At 43.4% G+C, this 13,407-nt stretch overlaps 1 protein-coding gene across 1 annotated transcript; it reads left to right on the forward strand.

The window, feature by feature from the left end:
• Positions 1 to 856: 856 nt before the first annotated feature.
• Positions 857 to 12,658, forward strand: LOC306780783 (CD9 antigen-like). Its single transcript, XM_079273268.1, has 8 exons — positions 857 to 1,059; positions 7,953 to 8,055; positions 9,593 to 9,690; positions 9,842 to 9,916; positions 10,005 to 10,088; positions 10,194 to 10,250; positions 10,382 to 10,465; positions 10,562 to 12,658. Exons 1-8 carry the CDS (start codon positions 991 to 993, stop codon positions 10,625 to 10,627), a joined length of 636 nt encoding a protein of 211 aa, XP_079129394.1. The 5' UTR covers positions 857 to 990; the 3' UTR covers positions 10,628 to 12,658.
• The last annotated feature ends 749 nt before the right edge of the window (positions 12,659 to 13,407 follow it).

Raw genomic sequence — 13,407 nt, forward strand, 5'->3', positions numbered from 1 at the left:
CTTTCTTCATAGAGGCTGGGCTTTCCCTTGTTTAGATGCTGTCTTTATAACTATTTTCTTTGGGCACAAGTTTCTTTGACTTTGCAGTAGTCATAAAAATGCAGTAGTCATGAAAATAGGCTGGTTTACATACTTTATATGTGCAGGATGACATTTATTATTATTAGCCTGATATGTCTTAATCTGATATGCATGTGAAAAATAGGCCACAACACAAAAAGATGCTATAAGTGTGTAGGAATTTCATCCTGGCTGACAAATCTCTCAAGGTTTAATGGGTAAACCTACCAAACTTGAACTACTTCTTTATCGTTGCCATGGAAGGTGTGTGAGGATAATGGGAGGGTGTGGTTCTACAAACAAATTTTGGTGGGAATATAGTGATTATGAAACACTTATTTACTTTACACTTATTATGGGATACATTTACTGTCAGCCAAAGGGATAACGGTATCCTTTGGCAAAGCATAGTTCAACCACAATGCCATAGTATGCAACATTACAAGTTGTATATTCAAAATGCATATAACATGAACAGAAATTGTGGTTTGTACGAACACTAATAACAACAATCAGCCCTGACAGCAACACAAGTATGGTGATCTGTTGTTTTCTTCTTGTGTTGTTCATCTCTTTTTTTTCGGTAAGATTTTACCACTTAAATACAATTGAAATACAAATTGTTGATGCCATTAAGGCCTGCCGGAGCCCTGAATGCAGCGACCCCACCGGTCCTTGTAGTCTCGGTACCCCCTTCAGCCCCCCTCTGCTTTGTTGAAAGGGGCGGTCTGGAAAGAGTCTGAGATCCTGCGGTGTGTGTGTGTGTGTGCGTGGGTGTGGGTGTGGGAGAGAGAGAGAGAGAGAGAGAGATACACGCACACACACACACACACGCACACAAGTGTTGAGACCGTTATTGTCACACTGCGCGGAGCCAACACAACCGTCAGAGCATTTTGCGGGAATAAAGGCAAACAACATCCAGCCAAGATGTCGAAGGTGGAAGGAGGAATGAAATGTGTCAAATACCTTTTGTTCGTGTTCAACTTTATCTTCTGGGTAAGTGCGTGTGAGTGCGTGTGTGGTGATGTTATGCGAGGCGTGCGTAAACGAACACGGAGCAAGTGCAGCAGTGCAGACTATACTCACAGTACTGTACAGCTGACGTTCACACCCCCACGTGTTCTTTCAGTGACGACGCTTCGATTGTTTCCCGTTCTTGCTGTCATCTTCTTGTGTGCTTTATTTAGTTGCCGACCATCCGGCGTGGGTTTACCCAGCGTGGTGCGGAAAACGGTGACGGCTAGAGGTTCCTCGTTTTGTCTCACCGGGTTCAAATCAGATTTTCCACAGAGGGGAAAAAAACCCGCCCTCATTTTCCCGGGGAAGCGTGTTTTTTTTCAAAAGGAAGACTGAATGAAAAGACAAAGAGAAGGGGGAGAGATTGAGCGAAAGCAATGGAAAACACACTCAGCAGTTTGCTCCGCGCGCCACATTCACAAACAGAGCTGCAGAGCTGATTGATAAACGGGAAGTTACAACCAGGAGCACAAGATCAGCTCAACTGCTGATCTTTTGTTTTACAAAGCAGCACTCGGGCACTCAGATGGAGGCACAAGAGAGTCACTTTACCCAAACTGTCTGGTGGATGTGAAAGGTGTGCGTGTGTTTGTGTGTCCTGCAGACATGCTTTGCCCTCCTTAAACCCTGCCATCCTTGTTAAGTCCATTCACCGCATACTGTAAATGAACGTTCTAATTTCAGATCTGCAAGTAGTTACTGGATAACCTTGTGTGTATGTGTAAAAGTGCACTTTGGGATATGTTTTGTTCCACTGTTCTCACTCCACTGAGGGGACGCTCCTTTGTGTGTGAGTGTGAGCGAGAGAAAGATTTTCCAACAAGCATCTGTGGAGTGGATCAGGCGCTGAGTGCAGCGTGAATGGATCCATTGTGACAGCGGGACAATAGCAGCATAACTTCAGGGTGCTGCTCCTGCCTGGCTAAGCATCAGGCCTGCCGGAGCCCTTAATGCAGCGACCCCACCGGTCCAATCATCAAGTTATTCTATCGCCTCTTACCGGCTATCCCCACATCCAGGATGGGTGTGGCTGTTGCTGAAATCTGCTTCTTCATTTTTTTCAGTACATCTGACTGAATGTGGGCACTTGCAGAGACAGAGAGGTGAATTATGAGAGGTGACAGACAGGTGGAAAAAAGAGGATGCGTGACTGCCTGAGAGACCTGTTCATGAAAAACAGAAAGGAAGACAGCAAATGTGAGAGGAGGGAAAAGGGTCATTGGGAGATTGAGAGGGATATTAATGTGCGTGTGTGTGCGCTCACATGGCAAAAGAGGGACAGCTGACCCAGATAAAGATAGAAAGTCAGATCGGTATGAGGATAGCGGGATATTCTGTGGATGTGCGTGTGTGTTCCATGTTGCACAGAAACACCAATATGGGTGCTCCACTTTTTGGTGCTGACTGCATGCAAGTTCTGCACATTCCCTGCACTTTTTCAGCTGCTAATGAACAGTGATCACTCTCATAATCACTGCATCCCAATCCCCCCCCCCCCCCCCTCTGTTGATGGTAGAGTGCGAGATGATGAGAGAAGAGTGTGTGTGGAGGAGGGGCAGATATGTTTCCCTTCAAATCCCCCCCTGGGACATGCTGACACTCACACACTTAAAACACAAAATGAAGTTGTGTTTTACCAAAATAATTAAGAGCGTCATCCAACCATCCTCATTTAGCACAAACAAAACATGCTCATCACTCAACACGTACAAAGTGGCTATGTGTTCATGCATCTCGATGACTCCCTGTCTCAGCATGATGGAGTGAGATTCCTGCAGGGCTCCAACGCCAAAGCGTCAATGTAATGCAGGCCACACGATTGTATATATTACGCTGATAGCTCCAAATACAACAGCTTACGACGGAACATCAATACCTTGCTGGCTTGTCTGGCCTGTGTTTGTGTGCTGTAGTTCACTGACTGCCCTATTTAGTCAAAAAGCCTGGGCGGTTAACAGTGAGGGGCAAGCGTTGCTTACTCGTGATGTGTGTGAAATATCCCAGTGTTCTCTCTACTAATCAACAACAACCGATATGACACACTTTGGGACTGACCCCTATATTGTCTGTATTCCATTCAATTATTTTGTAAAAAGGTCATTGTTTTTTCTCATACAGCAATTGTAGAGCCAACATCTTCCCTCTCTGGTGAGAGTTCTGAGGGCTGAAATGAGCAACCTGGTCTCCAAAATGACACTCCCAACTGAACAGCATTTTTAATGATCTTTCGAAGAAAACATTTTCTCCCGTAATACGGTCGCAGTTTCAAACAGCTTTGAGGCAAGTTCATGTCTTGGACTTTCCCAAATCAAACAGCTGAGATGTTTATTTTTGAGAAAATTAAGATATTTGAAATATAAAATAAAGATGAAATATAAAATAAAGTGCACATACAAACAGATAACAGGACTATAAACAACGAACAGATGACAGGACTATAAACAAGTGAGATGTAGGTGTCGTGTAAAAGTGTCGGGTGGATAGAAGGCACTTTTACACGACACCTACATCTCACTTGTTTATAGACAATAAGGTAAGACAGGATTAAAAGATGGATTTATCGATTGTAACAAAGAATTTCACTATCACAATTGACACACAGTGAGGATGCTTATTGTGAAGAGGCGTCCAACATTTTGAAGATTTCTGGTAAAAATCAGCATTGGCAGTATATATTATCCCAATATTCAGCCCTACAAACTGTCACGGCTGCTGGAGCAGAACAGGCGGGAAGGAACCCAAATGCAGAGACTTGCAGATTCAGCGATGATATTTGAACGCAACAAAAATAGCTTCCAGACTAAGAGTACAAACGTCAGGCAGGAAAGGAGGCCGATAACAAGGGACGGGTCACAGCATGACTGACGAGGAACAGGTGAAAGTCATGAGGGCGGGGCGGACTAATACAGGAAACAAACCCAAACAAAAACCGAGCACCACGACACAAACACACGAGTCTGTGTTGCGGAGGTTGATGTGTGCCACCACACTCCCCCCCCCCCCCCCCCCCCCCACACCCTCGCCCTGTGGCAGAGTACAATAGGATTTACTCCACCCATAATGATCCCCCTCCTGTTTACACTTTCCCTCTGCCTATCTTTTTTAATGTGCGCTTGCATATGTTTTCCTAAACATATGCCAGACTGAAATATATTTGACAAGCTTAAATCACTCAATAATTACTGCTCGGTTTAAAGTAGTCCACAGATGTTTTGCTTTTGTAAACTGCTTTTTTGTTTTTTCCTGAAAATAAGGTCTAACCTAGAAAGTGGATAATGGCTCAGACTGTCTCTGACCAAGACCACAGTCCTGTGTCAGCTCAGCCCCTGTTTCATGGAAATCCCCCTCACAAAAACACAATTGAACTGCCCTGTTAAAAAAGTAGGCCTTGTTCCTGTAAAATAACCTCAATAAAGCTGCAACAGTGAGAATTGTGTCCCTGTCGAGAAATATCCAGTCACATAAACTATCTTCCAAGGTGTTATGGCATAGAGCAGGGGTGTCAAACTCATTTCCACTCTGGGCCACATCAGCATCACGGTCGCCCTCAAAGGGCCGGTTGTAACTGTAAGACTGTGTCACTAACTTCTCCCTAACATATTGTTAAATAACTGTCTCTGCATTTGATTGTTGTTTATTCAAGTGTAAAACTATTGTACATGCAGTTATATCAATGTAAAATGATATTTAAGCACATTTCTGTTATTATAACATAAATCATTTTAATTGAGGGTTAAGAAACCCACATTACTCTATCAAAGATCAAACTATTAAAGAAAATAACAAAGACAAATATCAAACACAAGTTATTGCATTAACTTTGTTCAAAGCTGTTTGTGTCACCTCTCTGCATCACTAATGTTCCTCCCTGTCGTCGTCCTGTGCATGGCAGCTACATCCAAGAGCTGCTCACTGAGAGTCAGGTCTGATGAACATGGATAGATGCTCTGTATCCGTGTTGTCTGTGCTTTCATCAACAGTTAATGAAGAAGACGAGTACCTGCTCGTCTCTTAGCTAGCTGTGTTGTTAGATTGCTGCTAGTTCATGAACTCGGTCTGCGATGGTGTTTCTTCACAAACTGACGTTTGTAAAAGTCTGTATGTGGTCGGAGCTCTGCTCACATACCTTCAGCATGCACTGGGCTGTAAGCTGTGTGAATATATTCTGCTGTGATTGCACTCTGCCTTTTAATTCTTGGACAATTTGATGTTTTTCTTGGAGGCTAAATTTAGCTCCGTGTTTGGTGTCAAAATGCCGACGTGAATTGTATCCTTCATCACCGACACGCCTCATAACACAGAAGACAGACACGTTTTTCTCCTTGAAGCACAAACATGTATTCGCTTTCCCATCTTTCATTACATTTTCTTCCCTCTGCATCAATTGTTCTCTTCGTGGACATTTTGGGATGATTTGTCGATCTTTTTGAATCGTTGGAAAACCGCTTTTCCACGTAAAATGACGTGGCGGGCCGGATTCGGCCCGCGGGCCTTGAGTTTGACACATGTGGCATAGAGAGTAAGGTAACTCTGCGACTCTAACTTCCATCTGCGTTTTAGAGACACATACGCTATGCAGGGCCTGTACAGGCCACAGGTTGGAGTTTCAACTTTGTCTCTGAATAAGATGCTTCTGTCTTCCATGTCCGCAGGCAAAGAAAAAAAGATGATGGGTCGTCTAACGACTTACACTCTCTTTTCCTTTCTCTCTTCCCCTCTTTCATTCTCTCTTTCATTGTGTCCGTCTGTTTCCCTCCTATTGTGCGCCAAAACGTATAGTCACAGGGAGACAGTGGGTCTTTGTCCTTTGGGTGAGGTTTGGAGGGAGGGGGGGGGGGGGGGTGAGATTAGGTGGGGTAGAGGAGGGGTATACATGGAGATAAATCAGGGGGCGGGCTGGTAGATTTGAGAGGCAGAGGGGCCGAGAGAAGGGAGGGGAGGGGTGTGTCTGGTGTCAGACGGGGTGATGATGGCGGATGAAGCGGTGGGGGGTAAAGCAGGGGGTATGTAAGCAGTGAGGGGGTTAATGGGACCTTTGGGATGACTGAGTGAGTGCCAGAGTTGAGAGCGTGCTTAATATGTCAGCTATTGCCTGCAGTGTTGGATGCCTTTTTCTAAAATGAGAACTTTCAGTGTGGTAGCCATTCACTGCATCTGGTGTTGAAAAGGCTTTTAAATGGAGCCGTCATAGTAATGAGGTTCGGCTGAGCTCTTTGCAATTGTGAAACAACCATCTGCTCCTCCTACACCACTAACACGACCTAGCTTGGGGACAACAGCAACACTTAGCGCTGTGTGCACATCCACACGATTCAGTGGGCAGCAGTCCTCTCCTCACACCCCCAACAACGCCATCGCACCATCGGGTGCTCCGACAAATACCAGGGTTAAATAGATCCAGAGCCCCTCATACGCACTAATCCAGCCTGGCTCAGTAAGTCTACATATCTGCAGTCTTCACTTTAATGTGCTTTATCACTTTGGACCTGCTAATCCTGAAACCCCAAGAGCTCAGCTGTCCCACACATCACCACGCATGACGCTAAATCTTTAGTTTTGGAGGAAGCCTGCTTCCCAACACCTGTCTTATTCCGATGCGTTACAGCTATAAGCTACTGGCTTTACTTCAGACCAACACTGTACAATATAACTTGAGGACCTGGAGTGGAGGAGGAGAGGAGTGTAGAAAGTTGTGCAGACTTTTTAAGTGGATTTGAGTGGACGAACGTGGAGCAGTTTGTTTTTGTCTGAACTTTGGAATGGGGTTTGTTTCTCTAAATAAATTCACATAACCGAGCCAGAGGACACAGAAACAAATAGTCACACGACATCAATTCTGATATCTAGCACACAGAGAGACCATGTGACATGCACTCCTTAATACTCTCCATTTCGACACATCATTTTATTTATCTGCACACAGACACACACACACACACACTGTGTTGTTTTGAAGCTCAGCTCGGAAGGTTTTTAGACTCCATAATCCTCAGGGGGCATAGGCTCAGTGATCATTAGAACCTCTCAGTATTGATCCATCAGTGGTGTGCCCACCACAGTCTCTGTCCTTGAGAGCATCTCAGATCTCTTGAAAACGAAGCGTTTACTTCAAGGTCTTCAACTTTTGACCACTTAAGAGAATAAAAGTTTTTTGTTGCAGTGAGTTTGCCAGACCATTGCAGGGAGTAGGGTTTTGTTCAATGCATGCTGATGGTGGTTTAGATGAAGGAAACTATGAGCAACATGTAGCCACATTTCCAAACAAACAGGAGAGCCTGTTGAAGCTCAAGGTGCCACACTGCTGCCCGCAGCCAAGCGGGTCATTTTCTCCCTACTGGGACGCCAAAAATCGCTACGTTTTATTTATTTTTTTTCAAAGTTAGAAAAGTTACATTTCGCTGGGATCTAGAACACAAATATGATTCACCCATGATACTGACAAGTATTCATACCATTGGTTTGACAAAAAAACATTCCATTTTTGCCAACTCTTACAGAGATTACGCTCCTGTTGCCGACGTGCAAAGGGTGGAGGGTCGGAGTGGAAACTCCACAGCACCATTTGCTTTATGTGGAAAACCCCATTTGGAAAACCCATGCACTTACACTCCTGTGATGAATGCTGAAACCAAGAACATTGATTTTCTACTTTACTGACTGAATTGAGGACCGTCTGCAACCATGTGACATTTCAACGTTTATTACATCTATAGTTGCTATTTATTAGGGTTCAGTTACAATTGAAGCCTGCATGAGTCTCGACAGCGCATGACTGTGGACTACTTGTCTACAGAGGTCCTGCATTTGTTGTTCAATGCGTCTGAAATAAGTGGTCATTGTCTAGCTTATTACAAGTCCTCCTCTCTCTGCAGTTGATGGGATCGTTTGTTCTGGCAGTGGGACTGTGGCTGCGCTTCGATCCAGAAACTGTGTCTCTTCTCAATGTTGACAAGGCTCCAGACACGTTCTTCATTGGTGAGTACCACAACGCACCTCAGGTCCTCTCTACAGTCAATGTGCACACAGTGTAAGTGTGTAAGAACATGCTGTACGTATTGTTGTTGCTCGTGATTATATATTGTTTTGTTTTTGAGACGGAGGAGGAGGAGACACTGAGTGTTGGGACGGTTAAAAGAGCATTTGGAAGAGGTCACTCATAGAAACAGATGCGGATCCATGGCAAAGATTTGAAGGAAAAACAACACGGGACGTCAATTGAAATGACAAAAAGGGAAAAGAAAGAGGTGCTGAGCTGTCTTGTGTCGGACTATTCTTCCACGTCCTCTCTCTGGTCACAGCAATCAGTGTGATACTTATAATGTCAGTTATACAATCTCCAGACTAAACCATCCTCCTCCTGATGTTTACTGTATTCTCTTCTCTGAAGGTTGTGTAATGTTGGTCAGTAGGAGGAGTTTTTTTTCTTGCAAAAGCCTGTAATACCTTCAAGGTCTTTCCTGTTTCTGTGCGTTTGTATGGGAACTAAGACTCTGGTGTCTATGCGGTTTGACTGAGGATGGGGGGGGGGGGCTTCTTGAAGTGAGGTCCTCTCAGAGTATAGTGCTGCACATGGCTTTGACATTGAGTGCGCTGTCCCCACAGACACAGCTGAGAGCGCTCAACAGTTACTATAAGAACACGACAAACAACTTCAGACTAAGCGCTGAAGGGAAACCCAAGTGGAGAAACAGCGTCTCTTTCAGTTTGTGAATGCAGCTGCATTACTTGTCTCCCACTGCCTTTCTCTTTACCCATCCATGGACCACTACCCTGTCATGTGCACGACTATAAACGATTGGCTGTGTATGAACACCGGATTTTGTTTTTCCAGAACAGACAGCTCGCGGACCGCAGGGAGAGCAAGTTTAAGGCGGCAGCTAAACTCTCCTTCCTAACAAAACAAATGACGCACCCAACGCAATTATTGTGTCACATCAAGTCTTTTTGTTGACACATCAGGATCCTGTAAACGGTCTTCCTCTCCTGTTTCCATCTAAGCACGTATCACCCAGGGGGCTGGCCGCGTCCTCACTCACCCCATCCTCTGCAGAGTTGTCGCCTGGCGACAGACCCCACCTGTATGAGTCCTGTTTTCCCAATGAGTGGGTTGATGGGAGATCAGTGCACCTAAGGAGGTCCCACTTAGAGCTTCTCTTGAATAAGGCTGTTGGCAACAAGGCTATTTACAAGGCATCTCAAATGAGGACCCAATTAAAAGGCACAATAAGTGGATCCACTCCTAAAAAATAAGGATCTAAGCACTAACCACAGAAAGAGCACATTCTTAAATGTGAATACCATCGTCACCAGTCTGCTCGGCAACCTAGAATATCATGACTTACATTTCTAGCTCTGTGCTTCCCTCTGCTGGTGCTTCTATAGATCTTAATTGCCAGATGAATTAGATGGGGAAATCTGAGCATGTTTTCTCTACGTTGCTGAATAGAGTGTATCTTTATTTCCTGCATTTTTGTTTATAATTGCATCAGTGTCTTTTTCCGTGTTCCTCCAGGTGTCTATATCCTGATAGGTGCTGGCAGTCTGGTGATGTTGGTTGGTTTCTTTGGCTGTTGTGGAGCTGTTCGGGAATCTCAATGCCTGCTGGGTTCAGTGAGTATACAAATGCATACGTACCACAAGAGCAAAATCTGAACCGAAATGCTTCTGTCTTAGTTCGATACCTTTTAATTATCTTTAAGTTGACATATATTTCACCTTCCTATTTGTTGTCCCTCTTTATTGTTTCTGTGGATTCCTTCAGTTCTTTGCCTGTCTGTTGATCATCTTTGGTGCGGAGTTGGCAGCAGGGGTGTTTGGATTCTTAAACAAGGACAAGGTACATCCAATATTTGATAGCTTAAGTAGTACATTTAGTTAAATGAATGCTAATGGCACCACATCATGCACTGTCCACTATCACACAGATTATCAAAGACGTTCAGACCTTCTACACAACGACCTACAATGAAAACAATAACAGCACATTGATCATCTCATACCAGAAAGTAGTAAGTATTAAAAGAAAATATTTAGAGCAACACTTTTTTCTTAATGCATAGAAAATGCATTATGTCTGCTCATACATCATATTATGTTTATCTTTCCACTTTCAGCTGAACTGTTGTGGGACCATAGAAAGCCCGTGTACTGAACCCGCAGCAGACACAAAGGTAAGATCTGATACCAGCTCCAGACTCGGGGAGGAAATAAAATTCCGGCCCTCTGAGTCATGGCGTCACACAAATCATCCTGGTTCACGACAACTTCACACTGCTTGATTCCTCTTATCTTTGGTCTGCAGGACTGTGAGACAGGCATCAAGGAGTTCTTCAACAGTAAGCTCTTCATCATTGGATACGTGGGCATTGGCATCGCTGGAGTCATGGTGAGTCAGCATCTGAGAAGACTTGAAAACACACGCAAATACGCACGCATTGCGAGCGAGAACGATTTTGTTCAAAATCTGTTTTCGTCCCAACAGATCATTGGGATGATCTTCAGTATGGTGCTCTGCTGTGCCATTCGCAACAGCAGGGAGGTCATCTAAGCTGGACCCTCGACCTCTACCTCTTCTGCACCCAGCCCCAAAAGACTGTACAGCCTTCAGATCAAATCTCAACCGTAGTCCATCATCCATCCAGGGAGCCAGGAAATAGATCATGTTCAAAAATATCCTTTCCACTATGATGCTAAAACCAGCTCTCCAGGCCTGATGTTCCACTATTTTCTCTTTTTTTTATTATTTGTACAAGCAAAGTAGCCCCCTCTACCTTCCAGAACATTCTGATAAGACCAAAACAGCAGGATCAGTGTGATTTCTGATGTTGACCTGACAATCTGTCAAATTGTGTTCCTCCTCATGGCCATTTGGTCACCATTATACATTTTAACCCACATACTGTCGCAGTAGTGTCAATTCTTTTTCACACAGCCTTGACACTGACCCCTCGACTGTGGGAAACGTTAGCCCCGAGAGAGCAAACCCGAGAGGTGAAAGCAATGTTGTGTTACATGAGATCGCAGCCTTAAAAAAAAAAAAAAAAAGGTTGGCTGGAACCTCGTAGTGAATCCTGATTGGTGGAATCAGAGTCTGGTGTCGAGAGGGAATGGCCAGTGAATGTTTCGGGAATGCATCCATCATGCAGCCCCTGTGCCCTCACTCACACACATACAGTATACAATCTCTGTGTGAACTTAACAATCAACATAGATTTTCCTCGACAAAAAAAATCTGCAGTTATTCACTGTGTTGTCGAGGATTATCTTAGTTTAGCTGTAGTTCATATTTACTTTACAGACATGAGTGGTATTGATCTTCTCATCTCACTCTTGGCAATAATGTGAATATGTTTTTCCCAACTCTTCCTTACGTTTTAGTCCATTTACAACAAACCGTGCATTCTATATTTTTCAAACAATGCAGGTATGTGGTGGATTTCAAGCCAAGAGTCAAAAGCTGCCTGGAGCGGAAATGTAAATCCAAAAATAGAAAGCGCACACCAGCTGAACTGAAAACCAAATTTTATTTTAGCTCCTCTTATATGAATGCTCTCTTACAGAAGAGAGTATCCTTGAGTCTATGTTGACTGTATGTCAAGATCATGTGGATGTTTACAGGCTAAATATAGGCTAGCCAGTCAACTGAGAATAGGCACTGGGGCTGGGAAATTGGGTTATTCAAACCAGTAGGATCTCTTCCCACCTCCATCTTTTTTTCCCCTCTGTGCCTTAAAACCCCTGTATTCCTCTCATCTCTTCAACCTCAGCAGACAGAAATGCCCGACTTCCAATAACCTTTATTTACCCAGGTTCACTCAGGCCACTGTTAACTCTGCAGGGTTTATTACAGGACTGTGGTATGTAAATATATGTGACTTTTCTTGTAGTTGTACGTTATTCGTGGATGATTTGATAGTCACTATTTAACAAGCTGTGTGTAGATATGAGCTTGTAGTAGTAGTATGGTGTTCATGTAGTCATGACTTTGCGATAGTCAAAGCAAATCCACACAACTAACAGCTTCTTAATGTGCCTTTCTTTAATAACGAGCTATTTGAACAAGGGCCTGTCAGAACGTAGCAAAAGTGTACATATGTTTGTAGAGTTGGACTGCAAGGACTTGTCACACACATTGGACTTGCCATTATTGTTTTGGTGTGCGACACTTCTTCTCTGCCGAGAGATGGTGAAAGCAACCACTTCTCTGCCAACTGTTTCAAAAGCCTCTTGGTCATTTTAGAACATTTCAGTGTCATGTGACACAACAAAGGCTTTTTTTCCCCCCACTCCAGAAGGTGGCGTTTACTCTGAGTGACACAACAGAGTCACTCGACTGTTACTTCACAGGCTCTGTGAGGTTCAAATCGGATGAACTAGGCACAGTTAAGTGTGACTCAATCCACAAAGCTGTTGCTGTTTCTCAGTTGTATTTGTTTGAACAACTCTGGAGATGTAACGTACTGTGCACATAAAAAGACGCCGTGTACACAGTCGAGCCTTTCGTAGTTGATTGTGTGTTAATTCATTTTGATACCATTCCAGGCTTCTCAAGAAGATAGTTTGAAGTTTAATAAAGCTTTTAAAGTTCACATCGTTTCCTGTGTCTTATTTCCTCACAGGGGTTTACAATGCATGATAGTTTATATGTATTTCCTGCTATATTGAAATAAGTAGTAATCTTTGAAACAGATCAGTTATTAGTAAAGTGATGAGACTATAGTGATGCAGTTGTGTGCATGACTTGGCTAATAAAGACATAACAGCTCTTTGCATCAGTTGTTCCAGATTTAATGGGTTTGTGTGTTTTTCTCAGCAAAGTAAAAGATAACATTTTGGACAAGGTTGGAAGGTGGGGTTTGAGTATTTTGCATTTGCGTTTCTGATTCTGACATGTTGAATAACTTGTTAGATCTCGTTACCAAAGACATTTCTAAGTCGTGATATCAAACTCCATTACACACAGACTGAGTCACGTACTCCACTGGCTAAATCTGCACTCAGTCCTTTCCAACACTGAAATATAACCTCCCCACCTTACCAAATATAATTTAAACAGGCCGATACTTTCATCAGATCTTATCTGAATATGGTGGTGTTTTATTTACACTCATTAATGAAGAAAGGCCTAGTTTGTTCTTTCAATTATTGGTTACGGAAAATAAAAATAAATCCACATTAACACATTAAGTAGATTTCCTAATATGGTAGGCTTACTTTATAGGTTTTTGAAGGAATCACGTAATCTCCAGATAAGACAGTACTAATTCACTGTAGCACATAAATATGCATTAGGAGGAAGTGTGCTATAGATCCAAGAATGAGTTATAT

Source organism: Melanostigma gelatinosum (genome assembly GCF_949748355.1).
Source record: "Melanostigma gelatinosum genome assembly, chromosome: 8".
In the NCBI taxonomy this organism is placed as follows: domain Eukaryota; kingdom Metazoa; phylum Chordata; class Actinopteri; order Perciformes; family Zoarcidae; genus Melanostigma; species Melanostigma gelatinosum.

Excerpts from the sequence above, each read along its gene's own strand:
- LOC306780783 (XM_079273268.1), top strand. The coding sequence starts at position 991 with ATGTCGAAGGTGGAAGGAGGAATGAAATGTGTCAAATACCTTTTGTTC. Across the intron at positions 9,691-9,841 it reads CTCAATGCCTGCTGGGTTCA|TTCTTTGCCTGTCTGTTGAT; the intron begins GTGAGTATACAA and ends GGATTCCTTCAG. Across the intron at positions 10,466-10,561 it reads TTGGCATCGCTGGAGTCATG|ATCATTGGGATGATCTTCAG; the intron begins GTGAGTCAGCAT and ends TCGTCCCAACAG.